We start from the raw sequence: 17639 nt of genomic DNA on the forward strand, positions 1-17639 counted from the left end.
TTTCTCAGAGTGATGCTGAAAAGCTAATTCATGCATTTATTACTTCTAGGTTGGACTATTGTAATTCATTATTGTCAGGCTGTCCTAAAAGCTCCCTGAAAAGCCTTCAGCTGATCCAAAATGCTGCAGCTAGAGAACTGACAGGGACTAGAAAGAGAGAGCAGATTTCTCACAGATTGGCTTCTCTTCATTGGCTCCCTCTTAAATCTAGAATAGAATTTAAAATCCTTCTCACATACAAGGTCTTGAATAATCAGGCCACATCTTATCTCAAAGACCTCATAGTACCATATCACCCCAACAGAGCACTTTGCTCTCAGACTGCTGGCTTACTTGTGGTTCCTAGGATACTTAAGAGTAGAATGGGAGGCAGAGCCTTCAGCTTTCAGGCCCCTCTTCTGTGGAACCAGCTCCCAGCTTAGATTCAGTTGACAGACACCCTCTCTATTGTTACCAATCAATGGACTGGTTCTTATACAGCCCTTTACAACTCTACTTTGAGCTCTCAAAGCACTTTATACTACATGCCTCATTCACCCATGGCATTTAGCATTAGCAAGCGAATTAGCATTAGCAAGCCATTGCTAATTAGTGCCACCCCAACACACACGCCCTGGTCTAAAAACTTTTTCTGGCTAGAACCCTGCTTAGTTATGCTGCTATAGGCCGAGGCTGCTGGGGCGTTCCCATAATGCACTGAGTGTTTCTTTTCATTCACCTCTTTTTACTGTGTTTATATCCCACTCTGCATTTAATCACTAGTTATTAATTTCTGGCTCTCTTCATAACACATGGCTGCCCTCCCTGAACCTGGTTCTGCTGGAGGTTTCATAAAAGGGAGTTTTTCCTTCCCACTGTTGCCAAGTACTTGCTCACAGGGTGTCATTTGTACTGTTGGGTTTTCTCTGTAGTTATTGTAGGGTCTTTACAATTACAATATAAAGTGCCTTGATGCAACTGTTTGTGATTTGTCACTATATAAATAAAACTGAATTGAACTGAATGAATACATGCAGCTGGATTAGGCAGAAGGAATCTTAAGGAAGAGTTGTCTGTAGTTAGAGCACTGAGTCTGTGTTACCTCGCTAGTGTCTCTGTTTTCCTGCTTTTTCTGGGCATTTGACATACAGAAATGTTTTTTAATGCTTGAGTAAATTAAACAACTGCAAAAAATTTGTGTATGTAATATAACACATTACTTATGCGTTATTGTATGTAATATGATACAGAGCGGAAGTTTTTTTTTTACTCCCTCTCTGCTCTCCACTTCCTGACTCCGTGTTCTCTGAAGATGTTGGAGGAAGATCAGACCAATCACAGGACGGGCCAAAATTGGAAGCACGGTCTAAGTTGTGGGCCGAACAGGATTAACATTTATTGAACATCTAAGATGAACAACAGTAACCTTTGACCTGATCTAACAGCAACGTTTTCCTCAACACATTAAATAAAAAAAAAAAATTATATCAGGGAAAATGAGAATATTTCAAGCTGATGAAAATGAGCAATTTTTTCAAGTAAAAACTGTGATGTGAATTTCTGCGCGTCAAAGTCGGGAAAACACTGCGTAAACTGCGCAGTGTGTCCAGTGTATCAGCAAAAACCGCAGCTGTAAACACAGCGGTGCAGACTTAGTCTGATTTCTTTTGGCAACATGGAAAGTTGCATAAATTCCCAACTTCAATTGAAAAGCTTTTACTGCGTCATACGTGTGCATAATCACACGGTCCCTTCACTGAAGCTGCAGGTTTAAGGCATTAAGACATCATGTCGTCATGTCGCAGAGAAAGGCTGACTCTCACAGCCACCTTTCATCCCGGAGTCCTGCTGAGGCTGTTCCTTTACTTTTTATGAACTGACACATTTCCTCAGGCAGCTCATCGCACCTGTGTGATAAGGAATGTCACCGAAAAAATATAGAAACTGTTTCCTCCAGAAAAGACTTAAACTGCTGGTGATTTAAACATTTGCCTCTAATAAAGTTCCCTGTCTGTGTTGCGGTCTTTACGGCACGTTCTGTTTTCAGGACTTTGCTGCGCAGCATTTCCGGGTGTGTGATGCAGCGTTGCACTGTCAGCTCACCTGTGCAGGCCGAATAAACATCGTAACACGGATGTTGAACTTTTAAAGAGGCAAAGTTTCGGAGGAAACTGAATTTGGTGACGTGTCTTATCACACAGGTGCCATACCTGAGGAAATCTTCAAGTTCATGAAAAGTAAAGGAAAAGTTTCAGCATGAAAAGTGGCTGTGTGAGTGGGCTTTTCTCTGCCACGTAATGGAGCATCTAAAAAAAAAGAAATAAAATCAGAGCAGGTCTTCACCGCTGCGTTTCCAGCTGCGCTTTTTGCTGATAAACTGGACACACTGCGCAGTTTACGCAGCGTTTTTCTAACTGTGAAGCGAAGAAATTCAGTTTTACCTGAAAAATTAGCAAATTGTCATCAGCTTGAAAGATATTCATTTTTCCTGATGTTAATTTTGAATAAAAATATCATTTGACATTTTATTTAATGTGTTGAGGAAAGTCAACTGTGTTAATTGTGCAAACTTAAACGTAAAATAATGTGTTGAGGAAAAAGCTGCTGCATTCTGGCTATTCAAATTCATATTGCTGATTAAAATTATTATTTTTAATCCTGTTCAGCCCGTGACTCAGACTGTGTCTTCAATTTTGGTCCGTCCTGTGATTGAGTTTGACACCCCTGCTGTAAATCATAAACACAACCTGCAAAAGAGATCAAAGCTCTGGAAGACTGCATGAAAAGGAAACCAAAAATTAACAGAGAATATTTACTAATAAAAAGAACTCTTAAGCTCCAAATTAAAAAAGGACTGTCAATAAAAAAGCCTTTGAGAGCCTTTGTCCTTTTTCTTATCCTGCCCTCCGAGCGCAGGGTGCCAGAGGAGAGGCTGTGGAGACAAAGGGCTGACCTGATTACTGGGTGGTGCCAGTCAGGGTTTCATCAATTACTTCCGTCTCTCATACTTTCCTCTGCCTTTCCTGGATGTTTTGTTAGTTATTACTGTGGTGTTCCAGACAGAAGCATTGAACCCATAGAGTAAAGAGGGTTTTGAGTTAATGTTGTAGTGACGGTGCTCCTGTGTGGTGGAGGTTGGTTGTATTGTTAAGTTGTAGTTGGAAGAAAATAACGAGTCGCCACGGGAGGGCGCTTTTGGGTAGAGAACCGCCTGTGTGAAGAAAACAATAAATGTGTTGCTGTGTGAAACTTCCAGTTGTCTGCTTGAAAAGTGTTTATGGGATCCAATATCATACACAACAGACTTTTGGCGACGAGGATGGGATTTTCAAGTTGGAAGACACAGAGTCCGCGGACGGAGCGACTCCATCGAGGCAACCCAGGACTGTAAAACGAAAAGCCGAGCTTTGGTGAGTGAAAGGACCGCCGAACCGGAGCTAAGAAAATGGCGTTTGGAAAGCCAGAAGACTTTCACTTCGAGGAAAGTGAGGAAAGTTTTGACAACTACCGTGCACGTCTCGAGCAGTATTTTGCAGCAAACGGCTTGGACACTAAAGAGGTGAAAACTAAGTCGGTGTTTCTCACAGTGGTAGGGAAACGAGCACATAGCTTGTTGATGGATTTATGTGCACCAAATAAACCGTCGGAAAAAACCTACGAGGAGTTGGTGAATTTGCTTCAGCGGCACTACGTACCGAAGACCAATTTCATTGCAGAAAGGTGCAAGTTTCACGGGAGAAACCAAAAAGACAACGAGACGATCAGTGAGTATGTGGCCAGCTTAAGAAAGTTAGCGGCTACATGTAAGTTTGGGACCTTCTTAGATGAAGCACTGCGTGATAGATTTGTCTGTGGGGTCAAGAGCAGTGAGCTGAGAGATCGGCTGCTCAGCACCGCGCACACCAAAGACTTGACACTCCCGCTTGCTGTAGAAATGGCGCTCTCTTTTGAGGTAACCAAGGACAGTGCACAGCAATTTGCACAGAAAGCTTTCAAGGCTCACATAGTGGACAAGAAAGCTAAGGCAAGGTACCGTGAAGCTACGGAGAAATGTGCAGCTGTCGGGAAGCCCTGTTATCGTTGCGGTGGAAAGAGTCACAGCCCGAACGACTGCAGGTTTAAGGCAAGCGAGTGTCATGAGTGTAAAAAGAAAGGACACATAGCCAAAGCCTGTCGCTCACGCAAGGAAGGAGGCTATTCCACGACGACCAAGGGAGCCATGCATCTGGATATGGAGAAAAGGCGTCCCAGCGTTTTCACGCACCAGTCCTGCCTTGGTGTCAGTGATCTTAAGCCGCCCCAGAGTGCAGATCGAGGCAGCGCTCACAAGTTTCAGGGAGATCGAGATGGCATGCAACTCCTGTCACACCACAACAGAGAAGACAGAGTGGCCAGCGATGTTTTGGTGCAGGATAAAATGGAGGCTGCACCGAACTCTGACAATGATCCAGTTGTGACATTAGACAGTCCCGATTTTGGTCTGTTTGAAATTAACACAGGTAATGGTGATGTTGTAAAACCTTATTACGTGTATGTCAGTATAAATGGTTCAAGAGTGAAAATGGAACTAGACACTGGTGCAGCAGTGTCGGTGATATCCGAAAAGCTGTACAAGCGCAGATTTAAGTCAGTTAAACTTAGTGCAGCAAATTGTGTACTTAAAACGTACAGCCAAGAATCATTGCAACTGATGGGTAAATTTATGGCAAAAGTAAAATGTCAAGAGACCACTAAAAAACTAGAGCTGCTAGTTGTAAAAGGAAGCGGCCCCACTTTGATGGGTAGAGACTGGATTAGCCAGTTGCAGCTGGACTGGTCACAAGTGAATAGAGTGGCTCCAGAAACAGTGGAAGACGTATGCACCAAGTATGCATCAGTGTTCAAACCTGAGCTTGGCAAGTTGAATGGTATTAAAGCCAAGTTGTATGTAGCACCCGAAGCAGTACCAAAGTTCCACAAGCCCAGAAATGTGCCTTATGCACTGAGAGAAGCTGTGGAAAGGGAACTGACTAAATTGGAGGCGGAAGGGGTTATTTCACCTACTAATTACAGTGAGTGGGCCGCTCCAATAGTGTGTATACCTAAAAAGGATGACAGTGCAAGATTATGTGGAGACTACAAGGTCACCATAAATCCCTGGTTAAAAGTGGATCAGTATCCACTCCCAAGAACTCAAGATCTGTTTGCAAAATTAGCAGGAGGTCAGAAATTCACCAAACTAGACTTATCCCAGGCCTACCAGCAAGTCGAGTTGGAGGAAAGCTCTAGGCATTACCTGACAATAAACACTCACAAGGGGTTGTATCGATACAACAGGTTGCCCTATGGTGTTGCAAGTGCCCCTGCAATTTTCCAGAAAATAATGGATCAGGTGCTTCAGGGCATGGATGGAGTTATCTGCTATCTTGATGATATTTTGATAACTGGTAAAGATGCAGAAAGCCACCTGGCTAACTTAAAGGAAGTTCTTAAGAGGCTAGAAGGCTACAATCTCAGAGTAAAGCAAGAAAAATGTGAGTTCATGCAAGACAGTGTATCCTACTTAGGACATGTCATTGATGCCACAGGTATTCATCCTATGAAGGAAAAGACAACTGCCATTCAGAAGGCCCCAGTCCCAAGAAATGTAACTGAACTTAGGTCGTTCTTGGCTCTGTTAAACTATTATGGGAAGTTTATTCCAAACTTATCCACCCTGATCCAGCCGATGTCAGCATTGCTGCACAAAGATGCAGACTGGATTTGGTCAGAAAACTGTCAAGATGCATTTGAGAATGCAAAGAAGGCACTGCAATCTGACAAAGTTTTGGTGCATTTTGACTCAGAGTTGCCAATTATCTTAGCATGTGATGCATCTCCTTATGGAGTTGGTGCTGTAATCAGTCACCAAATGAAAGATGGAAGTGAAAGACCGATTGCATTTGCATCAAGAATGTTAACCAAGACTGAACAGAACTACTCTCAGATTGAAAAAGAAGCACTTGGGTTGGTGTTTGGTGTTATGAAGTTCCATGACTACCTTTTTGGAAGGAAATTCACTTTGGTGACAGACCACAAACCATTACTGAAAATTTTAGGACCAAAAACAGGTGTACCTACACTAGCTGCTGCTAGGTTGCAAAGGTGGGCTCTAATCCTGGCTGCATACAAGTACGAGATTCAGTACAAGAGATCTGAACAGCATAGTAATGCAGATGCCTTATCAAGGCTACCAATGAAACTGAATGTAGATGTGGTGTCAAACCCCATTTACAAAGTATCTTACCTTGAAGAGTTACCTCTCACTGAAAGGGAGATAGCGAAAGAAACAGACAGAGATTCTGTATTGAAAGTGGTGAAACAGTTGGTGTTGACTGGCTGGCCTAAACATGTACAGGATGATTTGCTGAAGCCTTATTTTCAGAGAAGATTTGAGCTTACAGTTGAGGATGATTGTCTGCTGTGGGGGCTACGTGTCGTAGTTCCTGAAAGATTCAGAAACCAGTTGCTCGCTGAACTGCATGAACACCACTGGGGAATAGTTAAGATGAAATCCCTTGCCAGAAGTTTGTTTTGGTGGCCAGCAGTAGATGAGTGCATTGAAAGGGAAGTCAGTGAGTGTGCCATTTGCCAAAAGCAACGTAGTGTGCCTTGTACTGCACCAGTACATTCATGGAAATGGGCTTCCAGTCCGTGGGAAAGGATACATCTTGATTTTGCAGAGGACCGCAAGCAGATGTTCCTGGTACTGATAGATGCCTATGCTAGATGGCCAGAGGTTATTCCTATGCATACTACTACATCTGCTAAAACCATTGAAACATTGAGAACGTTGTTTGCAGCTTACGGGTTACCAAAAGAAGTTGTAACAGATAACGGGCCTCAGTTTGTGTCGCAAGAGTTTGAGTCATTTCTAAAAAAAAATGGAGTGCAGCACATTAAATCGCCTGCATACCACCCTGCCAGTAATGGATTAGCTGAGCGATTAGTCCAAAATCTTAAGAAGTCACTGGCAAAGAATCGAGCTGTTGGTGGCATGACACTGGAGCACTGTGTTGCAAATTTTCTCTTAGGGTACAGAAACATGCCCCACACAACAACAGGAAAAACTCCAGCGGAGTTGTTTCTGAAAAGACAAGTTCGAACGCGACTGTCACTAATAAGACCTCAGTTTTCCCAGAGAATGCAAAACAAAACAGACCCACTTTTGCCCCGTGTCAGGGTCTTCGCTGTAGGTCAACCTGTCTTGGTAAAGAATTACAGGGGAGGGGAGAAGTGGTTGAATGGAGTTGTACAAGAAATTCTGGGTCCTGTAACTTACAGTGTTGAACTGAATGGGAAATGTGTAAAAAAGCATGTAAATCAGATGTTGGGGGTAAATGGAAACGCAGCTCAGCTGACCACAACAGACTCTTGTGGTGGAACTTTTTGGGATTGTGATGATCTCGATACAAACAAAGATGTGGATCAACAAAGGGAAGAAAGCACTGTGGGAACACAGCCAACTGAGTTGCCATCACCTACAGTCGAAGGGAACACTCGCCCAGTGAGAAACCGGCGGCCTCCTGAAAGACTGAACTTGGAATTGAGATTGTAAATGTGAGAAAAGAAAGGAAGAGTAAAAATAAGTTTTTTTTTCCTGTTTGTGTTAAAAAAAAAACAAAAGAAAAGACAAAAAAAAAAAAAATCAATAACTAAAATGTTCAATGGATGGAGAAGTATTGATTTTACAGGGGAAGAGCTGTGGTGTTCCAGACAGAAGCATTGAACCCATAGAGTAAAGAGGGTTTTGAGTTAATGTTGTAGTGACGGTGCTCCTGTGTGGTGGAGGTTGGTTGTATTGTTAAGTTGTAGTTGGAAGAAAATAACGAGTCGCCACGGGAGGGCGCTTTTGGGTAGAGAACCGCCTGTGTGAAGAAAACAATAAATGTGTTGCTGTGTGAAACTTCCAGTTGTCTGCTTGAAAAGTGTTTATGGGATCCAATATCATACACAACAATTACTCTCTATATTGTGCTTGTACAGAACGGACTCGGACAGCTCTGTTAAACGTGACGACCTCTCTTTATTTAACATTTTAACAACTTCCCTATAGTCCACAAGAGGGTGCTACATCCAATCGGTACTGACCCCGTCACTACCATAACATCCCCCCTTTTGAGACCATTAATAATAATAACAACAATAGAATGGTTAGAATGGTACTTTCACTTATCAGTATGCACTCATTCCAGTGGAACCAAATGTTAAGTAATTTAGGGCGGTTATCTCACCATAAGCTCAGAACACCATTTCACTTATTTATTACTTTTTTTTTTTTTTATTGTGAACTTATCCAGACTATGAAGGTGGGTTAGACTCCCCGATCCTTCAACTGAGTGAGGGGATTATTCTGCCCCGGGCTGGTCACTCAATTCCTCGAGAGTACCTTCTACCTAAGTCAAAGTCCTTAAGGTACCTCAGAGGGTTTCGCTCTCTTGTTGGATATCTTCTGGCAGTAGGTTGGCTGCCTGGTGGTACAGCAGACTGCTGAGCCACGCCTGAAACAGGGTCAATATTCTCAGGCATGACAGGACCTTGTTGTTCTGCAGGTTCAGATTCAGTCCCTTTAAGTGGAACAAGATGGCACCTGTTTCGACGTAGGAGCCCCCTAGGGGTCTCAATGAGGTAAGACCGGGGTGTATCTGCTCTGCCAGATATAGTCCCATTGTCTTTCATGTCTTTGATCCAAACTTGATCTCCCTGGTGGAGTCCAGTGAGGTCACGTGCTCTGTGTCTTTTGTTGAACCATTTCCACTGTTTCTCTCTCTCTTTCTTTTCTCTCTCTCTCAGTGCGGTGATGTTTGTCCAGGCTGGGTTAAGGCTGGATGGGAGGACAGGTAGTGTAGTTCGAAGTTTCCTTCCCATCAGGAGCTCTGCAGGGCTATGTCCATTGGCAAGCGGTGTGGCGCGATATGCCATGAGAGCAAGATAGGGATCTACTTCTTTTTGTAGAAGGCTCTTTACTGTCCTCACGGCCCTTTCTGCCTCACCATTGCTCTGAGGAAACCTCGGGCTGGAGGTGGTGTGGAGAAAGCTCCACTCTGAAGCGAACCTCTGGAATTGCTTTGAGGAGAACTGAGGCCCATTGTCCGACCTAAGCTCTGCTGGAATGCCATGGCGTGCGAATATGGACTTTAGGTGTTCAATCACTGCTGCTGACGTGGTAGATGTCAACTTAGCAATTTCTATATACCTTGAAAAATAGTCCACTGCAACCAAATACTGGTTGCTATTCCAGTCGAAAAGATCTACGCCAACTAATTCCCATGGTCGTGCAGGAAACTCAGTTGGCATGAGTGTTTCTCTGTGTTGCTGTCTCAACTTTGCACATGACTCACACTCTGCTACTAGCTGTTGTAGTTGAGATAAGATAAGATAAGATAGTGTTTATTTGTCACATGCACAGTTATACACAGTACAATGCACAGTGAAATGTATTTTGTACCTGCAACCATATATACACACACATATAAATAAGAAGAATAAAAATAAAAAAAAGTAATTCACACTATACACTATACTCTATATACTATACCTATACACACTTTTATAAATTATAATATTTACATTGTGCAATAATGGTCCAGTTAGGGCTCAGAGTTGAGCAGACGGATGGCTTGTGGGTAAAAACTCTTCTTCAACCTTTCAGTCTTAGCCCTCAGGCAGCGGTAACGCCGGCCTGATGGGAGCAGGGAGAAGAGAGAGTGTCCGGGGTGGCTGGGCTGTTTTAGGATCTTCATGGCCCTCAGCCTGCACTGCTTGGTGTAAATGTCCTGCAGGTTGGGGAGGGTGGTTCTGATGGTCCGTTCAGCTGAACGAACCACCCTTTTTAGGGCCATGAAGTCCTGCTTGGTGCAGTTTCCCATCCAGGTGGTGATGCTCCCACGCATGATGCTCTCAATGGTGCAGGTGTAAAAGTTCCTGAGCACCTTGAGTGGGAGCTTGAAGTCTCTCAGCCGCCTGAGGAGGTAGAGACGCTGTCTGGCCTTCTTCACTGTGATGTTTATGTGATGAGTCCAGGACAGGTCCTGTGAGATGGTCACTCCCAGGTATTTGAAGGTGTCCACTCTTTCCACCTCAGCACCACTGATGACAAGTGGATGGTAGTCCCTCTGCTGCTTCCTGCTGAAGTCCACGATCAGTTCCTTCGTTTTGCTGACGTTGAGCAGGAGGTGGTTCTCCTGGCACCAGTTCTCCAGGCGGGAGACCTCTCTCCTGTAGGCTGTCTCCTCATTGTGAGAGATTAGTCCCACAACAGCAGTGTCGTCAGCAAACTTGATGATGACGTTGGACTCTGACGTGGCCTCGCAGTCATGGGTGTACAGTGAGTACAGCAGAGGGCTGAGCACACAGCCTTGGGGGGATCCAGTGTTGAGGGTGAGGGAGGATGAGGTGAGGTGACCCACTCGTACCACCTGTGGTCTGCTGGTCAGGAAGCTGTGAACCCACCTGCACAGGGATGGGCCCAGGCCCAGGTCCAGCAGCTTAGAGACCAGCCTGGAGGGAACTATGGTGTTGAATGCTGAGCTGTAATCTACAAACAGCACTCTCACATAGTTCCCCTTAACAGTGTCTATGTGTGAAAGGGTCTTGTGGAGGAGGAAGGATATGGCGTCATCTGTGGATCTGTCTGGCCGGTATGCAAACTGTAGTGGGTCGAGGGTGGTGGGCAGTGATGAGGTGATGAATGTCTTGATGAGTCTCTCAAAACACTTCATCACCACAGAGGTGAGCGCTATGGGCCTGAAGTCATTGGGGCTGCTGGGGTGTGGTTTCTTTGGGACAGGGACTATGATGGACTTTTTAAAGCAGGTGGGAATCACGCACAGTTTCAGTGAGAGGTTGAATATCACTGTAAACACAGGTGCCAGCTGGTCAGCGCAGGTCTTAAGGACACGTCCGCTAATACCGTCTGGTCCAGCCGCTTTCCTGGTGTTTACACGTCTAAACACCCTCCTCACGTCGCGCTCCGTCACAGTGAGTGTCTCCGCCCCTCCGGCCGGGAGCGCAGCGGGCTGTCGGCTTCCCGACTCAAAGCGCGCAAAGAAGATGTTGAGTTCATCAGCCAGAGAAGCGTCGGCACTCACCGGGTGTGTGTGTGGTGCTTTGTAGTCCGTGATGGTGCGTAGTCCCTGCCACAGTCCCCTGGGGTCAGACTGTTGTAGTTGCTGTTCCAGTCTGCGGCCGTAGCGATGTTTTGCCTCTTTCACCGCTCTGCGGACGTTGTATGATGCAACCTTGTAGTCCTCCATGTTCCCAGAGGCGAGGCCGGAGTTGTAGGCAACGGTGCGGGACCTCAGGGCGTCGCGGACAGATTTATCCACCCACGGCTTCTGGTTGGGAAAAGTCCTGATGGTCCTCCTAAGTGAAGTGTCTTCAACAACTTTCCCAATAAATCCCACAACAGTTTCCGTAAACTCCTCGATGTCTCCGCCCGCCCTGCTGCGAAACATGTCCCAGTCGGTTGAATCCAACGCACCCTGCAGAGCGGCCTCTGTTTGATCAGACCACCGTGTCACTTCTCTCACAGCAGGGGGTTCCTGCCTGAGCCGTTGTTTGTATTTCGGCATGAGAAGTACAGAGGTGTGGTCAGACTTCCCAAAAGGCGGAAGAGGCTTTGCTTTGTAGCCATCTTTGAATGGAGAATAGCAGTGGTCTAGGGTCCTCTCTCCTCTGGTGGGGCAGTCGATGTGTTGAATCAACTCCGGTATCAGCTTTTTCAAGTTTGCACTGTTAAAGTCCCCGGCTACGATGAGAGCCGCATCACGCTGGTTAGCCTGATAGGTGGAAATAGCCTCATGTAGCTCGGATAGTGCAGTGTTTGTGTCCGCCTGAGGTGGAATATAGACGGCGCTGAAGATGACCGACGTAAACTCGCGGGGCAGGTAGTGGGGACGGCATTTCAGGGTTAGGAGCTCCAGGTTAGGTGAACATGATTGTTTCAGAAGGACAACATTCCTACTGTCACACCAGTTGTTATTAATCATTAGGCACACACCTCCTCCTCTTGATTTTCCAGACTCACTCGTTCTGTCCGTGCGATGAACACTGAAGAACTCCGACGGCTGTACGGCGTGGTCCGGTATGAGGGGAGTCAGCCATGTCTCCGTGAGACAGATGATGTTGCAGTCCCTTATGTCCCTCTGAAACTGTATCCTGGCCCTGAGTTCGTCCAGCTTGTTATCCAGTGACTGGACATTAGCCAACAGGATGCTCGGCAGTGGCGTTTGGTGCGCTCTGCGCCTCAGCCTCTCTCTTACGCCGGCTCTTTTCCCTCGGGGCCTTGTCCGTGACCTGGTCCGTCCTTTGTTTGAGCTGGCCCACTGGAAACGCAGTATCTCCCGAGGCCAAGTCGGGTCGGGAGAAAAAGGTGTCAGAATACAGCCAGAGTGCTGTATTCTGATATTAAAAAGAGTCTGTCTGTCATACGTGATATGACACAGAGCAGGCGGAATTATAAAGTCAAAAATTAGAGCTAAACCTAATATATACAAACAAAGCGTAGGAGCAGGTACGACGGCTGCTGACCTCACCGGCGCCATCTTGAATGGGTGGCCAGGACTGAGAGCTCAGTCCTGGCCACCATACTGACTGCTTTGCTCGTTCCCTTGACTTTGCGATGCCCTGATGACCTGTATGCAGCCGTGTTAGGATCTCATTTTGTAATACCTTTGGAATTACAATGCGCATACCTTTTAGCAGAAGTCCATTTTCTTCTGTCAGGTCTCCTGAATGCTGATGATACGGGAAGCATGAACCCGGAATTTTTTGTTTTTCCGGCCAGCCCTGTTTACAGTAGTGCTTGACTTGTTTTAGCGTTTCATCTTTGTCTTGCTGCTCTCTTATCTGTTGCAGTCTCTCCTCTGTTGCCGGGAGACATGAGATCACCTGATGTGCATACAAGTCTATTTCATCAGTCATTTTCTTGTCACATTCAGTCCTTTCTGGTGTTCTGGACAGCACGTCTGCAGTTGCTATGTTTTTCCCGGGGACATGTGAGATGATGAAAGAGTATCTCATTAGTCTCATCCTCAGTCTCTGCACACGTGGTGGCAGTTCATCCAGGTTCTTTGAGCCCAAGAGTGGTACCAGTGGCTTGTGATCTGTCTCAACATGAAACTCAATACCAATAAGAAAATCAGAAAATCGTTCACATGCCCAGGTTATGGCTAATGCTTCCTTTTCAATCTGGGCATATCTTTGCTCTGTGGAGGTTAGTGCTCTTGAGGCAAATGCCACTGGCTTGGTTATGCCATCCTCCTGTTTCTGGAGCACCACTGCTCCCAATCCATACGAAGATGCATCAGCCGACACCGTCGTTTGAGCTTTAGGGTTGTAGAGTGCCAAACTTGGTGGTTTGCTCAGTTCTGATTTAATACCATCAAACGCTGTCTGTTGAGCCGCGCTCCAGCACCACATGTTTTTAGTGCTGAGCAGTTCCCTCAACGGCTGTGTTTTCTCTGCTAGGTGGGGAAGGTATTTTCCTAGGTGATTAACCATTCCCAAGAATCGCCTTACTCCACTCACATCGGTGGGTGCTTCCATCTTGTTGACAGCGGTTACTTTTTCTGGGTCTGCTCTGACGCCTGCACTGTCAATGATTTGTCCCAGGAATTTGATGGAGGACTTTGCGAATTCAAATTTTTCACTTTTTAATGTCACCCCTGCTTTTACAAGCTGTTCAAGGACTGCCACAAGTCGCTTGTCATGCTGGGTCTGTGTGTTGGCATACACCAAGATGTCATCCATTTGGCAGACAACTCCATCCAGTCCCTCCAGGAGCTGAGACATTCTTCTTTGAAAATGCTCTGGAGCTGAGGAGATGCCGAAGCAAAGTCTGTTGAAACAGTATCTTCCAAACGGTGTGATGAAGGTTGTCAGAAGAGCTGACTCCCTGGACAAAGGTATTTGCCAAAATCCTGAATTTGCATCAAGTTTTGAGAATATTTTTGCACCCTCTAGTTGTCCTAGGGTGTGCTCCACTGAAGGCAACATGTGTCGTTCTCTTTTAACAGATTTGTTCAGTTTGGTCAAATCCACACACACACGGACTTCTTCTCTGTTTGGTTTGGGTACTGGGACCATACCTGCACACCAATCAGTAGGCTGCTCCACTCTGGAGATTACTCCTAAATCTTCCATACGAGCTAGTTCCTTTTTTACTCTGGGTAACAGGGGAACCGGTACTCGTCTTGGAGTTGACAGGGCAAATGGTTTAGCATCTGCTTTGAGCTCAATTTTGTAGTCACCCTCCATCCTCCCTAAGCCACTGAATAGTTTGGGGAACTGCTGCTTCACTGCTTCCATTGATGTGAGTGACACTGCTTCTACTCTGGCCACCAACCCAAGAGCTACACTTGCTGTGCGGCTAAGTAGCCCTTGTATCAGATCCGCTACTACATACACGGGCTGTCTTGTAGTTTTGCTGGGAGTGCTCAGGTTAGCTGTGAACTTCCCTTTAACTTCTAGTGGGGACATACCTGCACCATACAATTTCAGGTTTGTGGGTTGCAGCTGCGGTCTTTGTGCTAGAGTGATGTATTCTTTTTCTGGCAGCACGGTTACGTCTGCTCCGGTGTCTATTTTGAGTAGACAGGCCTGATTGTTCACCTTTACTGTAGTAATCCAAGCATCATCTGGCGTGTCCGATGCCACCGAGCCCAGAAATGCCACTTCTTCACTGTCATCACGTGCTGCTTGTACTTCTCTCACTGCTCCCGATCTGCATACTCTTGCATAATGTCCTTTCTTTTTACACAGATTGCAGAGTACGCCCCTTGCTGGGCACTCATTTTTGCTGTGGGAGGGTGTCTTTCCACATCTGGTACACAGTCTTGTGCCCTGTTTCATCATTTTTCCCATGTTATCTGGCACAATTTTTGTTTTTTTGAACTGATTTGTTTTAGTGTTAACAATGTCCACATTGCATGGGTTTTCCTGCTTGAAATTGCTTTTAAGGAGATCCTGCTGTTTCTTAACAAGCTCGCTTTGTCGTATTCGAATCACTGCTTTTTCTAACGTGAGCTCGGCATCCATTTGCAGTTGCTCCGAGAGTCTCTTGTCTCTTATGCCCACAACGAGTCTGTCCCTTATCATTTCACTGTGCAGCGCCGCATAGCCACAATGTTCTGCCAAGGCATATAGGGATGTAATGAAACCATCCGCTGTCTCCCCCACTTCTTGTTGTCTTTGGTTAAACTTCGCACGTTCAAAGATAACATTTCTTCTAACAACAAAGTGTGCATCCAGTTTATGCTTGAGAGTGTGGTACTCACTCGCCTCCTCCTCGGTCAGGTTCAGTGAAGTTATCACGTCCTCTGCTTCGTCACCCATTGTGTATATCAGAGTGTTAACCTGGTTTTCTTCCGGCTGCAACTCGAGTCCCGACGCTATCCTGAATCGCTCAAAGCGTCTGATCCATTTCGGCCACTCTTCCGGCTTTGAGAAGTCAAACTTGGGCGGCGGTGATACTTGAAATGCTGCCGGTGCGGCTTCTATGTTGCTGATCGGGCTGCCAGCTAGCGCTTGCTGCTGTGTTAGCTTAGCTTCAAAAATTCCTTTCGGTCCCGGTATGCAGCGCGAGTTCTCTCTGGTGAGAAGGCCTCTTCTCTCCTGTGGCTCTCTTTCCCCTCAGAGAACTTCTGACACCATGTTTTGTTAGTTATTACTCTCTATATTGTGCTTGTACAGAACGGACTCGGACAGCTCTGTTAAACGTGACGACCTCTCTTTATTTAACATTTTAACAACTTCCCTCTAGTCCACAAGAGGGTGCTACATCCAATCGGTACTGACCCCGTCACTACCATAACACTGGAGTTTGTGTCTGTGTCGGTGGTGAGGTCCGCAGTAAGTTGAAGATATCTGATCAAAGTGATGTAACGCACGCTTAGCGCTGTCACTCTTTTCTCTCCCTGCTGCTCATCGTGTCTTCTTTGAACTCTTATTTGCAGTGTAGTAAACAGGGTGGGGACCCACTACGAGATGCAGGTTCACTTTCATTTCTGAGGTCTCTGCTGTCTCGCTGCTGCTGATATTACAGCCTGTGCTGCCCTTCGTGGACAGAGACACAAATGGCATAGACGAGTAAAGGCTGCCCGAGGGACGCATGCGTAGTTATGTGTCATGGTCCGGGGTCCGTTGGACCCTCTGTGTTTTTGATTTGGCTTTAATTTGTCTGTTCTGGGGTTTTTCTTTTGTTTTGAGGTTTGATTGTTTGATTTTCTAGTTCCTTGTGTTTCCTAGTGTTCAGTGTCAGGTCTGCGTCTCTGTTCCTATGTCACTTCCTGTTTTATTTTGACAGTCTCGCGTTCCCTGTGCTTTGTGTTTAGTTTTGCTTCCCCTTTGTCATTAGGTTCATTTGGTTCACCTGTCGTCCCCTGTTGTTTTCACTTGCCCTAATCCCCTCGTGTGTATTTAAGCCCTTAGTTTTCCTGTGTTCTTGGTTGCGTCGTCGTCATTGTTTCCCCCTGTGTATTCCAGTTTAGTGTTTTTGTTAGTGATGGGCAAAACGAGGCTTCGAAACAATCTGAAACCCATCTGCACAGTGACACCTGCTGGCCAATTTTGTTATCGCCACATCTTGATAAAGCTGTTCAATGAAACAATGACAGATGCGCCCTGCACAAGTCCAAACAAAGCTCCTGATTATACCTGACTGTCAATAATTATGATCAACACGTGGTCTAGAAGAACGAGGAGACTGTTAGAGACAGCAGCTGTGACTATTTTCACTCTGTTAACATCCGTGAGTCTGTTACAGTTTTTATTAATTCACTAACACACAAACCAATTTATAAAATAAAAAATACTGAGAAAAAAAATGATGTTTATTGTGATAAACAGCTGTCTTTGGGCTAGGTGGCTTCATTTTTTCCAGTCTTGGGGAAAAACAGAAAAGTTTTTATGTTTTGGTTGCTTTAAGCTTTCTGTGTCACCAGGTTTGTTCTACACACAGTAAAACAAAGCAAGAAGCTGGCGTGGCGTTAGGCTTTATGTTCTATTCATTCAAAAATAAATGTTTAGATTAAGAAAAAAAAACTAAAAATTTTCCTTTTGTAAAAAAAAAAAAGCTGACTTTTATTAAGTTTTAATGGGATAATTCACAACATTCATTTTCACATCTTCACACTGACCAGTACCTTGAATGTGAGGAAACACGCCGTCCTCCACTGAGAGACCTCTGAAACATGAAGAAACTTTCCTTATCTGCGACCTGTACTTGTGTGGACGTCGTATCTGTGGCATGACCGTGATGTTTGACTCTGTCTGAGGCTTTGAACCTGCAGCCTTTGTCCTGCTGTTTATGGGACATAGAAATCTCACTGGGAATAAAAAAGAAGAAAAAAAAAAAACCCTAATTTGTCATGAGAATTAAGAAACAGATCACCCAGACGTGGTTTTTCTTGATTAAAAAATATTTATTTTCAGTAGGAATCCTCCTGCTGTGCAGTTTGCGGGTCACAGGTTACAGCGTCAGCTGATGGACGGATTTCACCATTCAGGCCCGTCCAGTCAGTCACTGTGTCCCCTGAAGCCGAATCCTACTGATCCGCTTCAACTCTAAGTTACCCAAATTCATACAATTTGTTAATGAAAAACTTAAACAACCACGTCACCGGTAAATAATTGCAGTGCGA

The 17639-nt window shown here is 45.3% G+C and overlaps 1 protein-coding gene across 1 annotated transcript in view; it reads left to right on the forward strand.

Annotated features, from left to right (window-relative positions):
- Window positions 1-3424: 3424 nt before the first annotated feature.
- LOC115790271 (Fc receptor-like protein 3) overlaps window positions 3425-17639 on the forward strand; it is a 33569-nt gene continuing 19354 nt past the window's right edge. Inside the window, exon 1 of the mRNA XM_030744058.1 lies at window positions 3425-4478. Within this exon, the coding sequence (XP_030599918.1) occupies window positions 3425-4478 (1054 nt within the window). The remainder of the gene's footprint in view (window positions 4479-17639) is intronic.

Source organism: Archocentrus centrarchus, chromosome 1 (assembly GCF_007364275.1).
Source record: "Archocentrus centrarchus isolate MPI-CPG fArcCen1 chromosome 1, fArcCen1, whole genome shotgun sequence".
In the NCBI taxonomy this organism is placed as follows: Eukaryota; Metazoa; Chordata; class Actinopteri; order Cichliformes; family Cichlidae; genus Archocentrus; species Archocentrus centrarchus.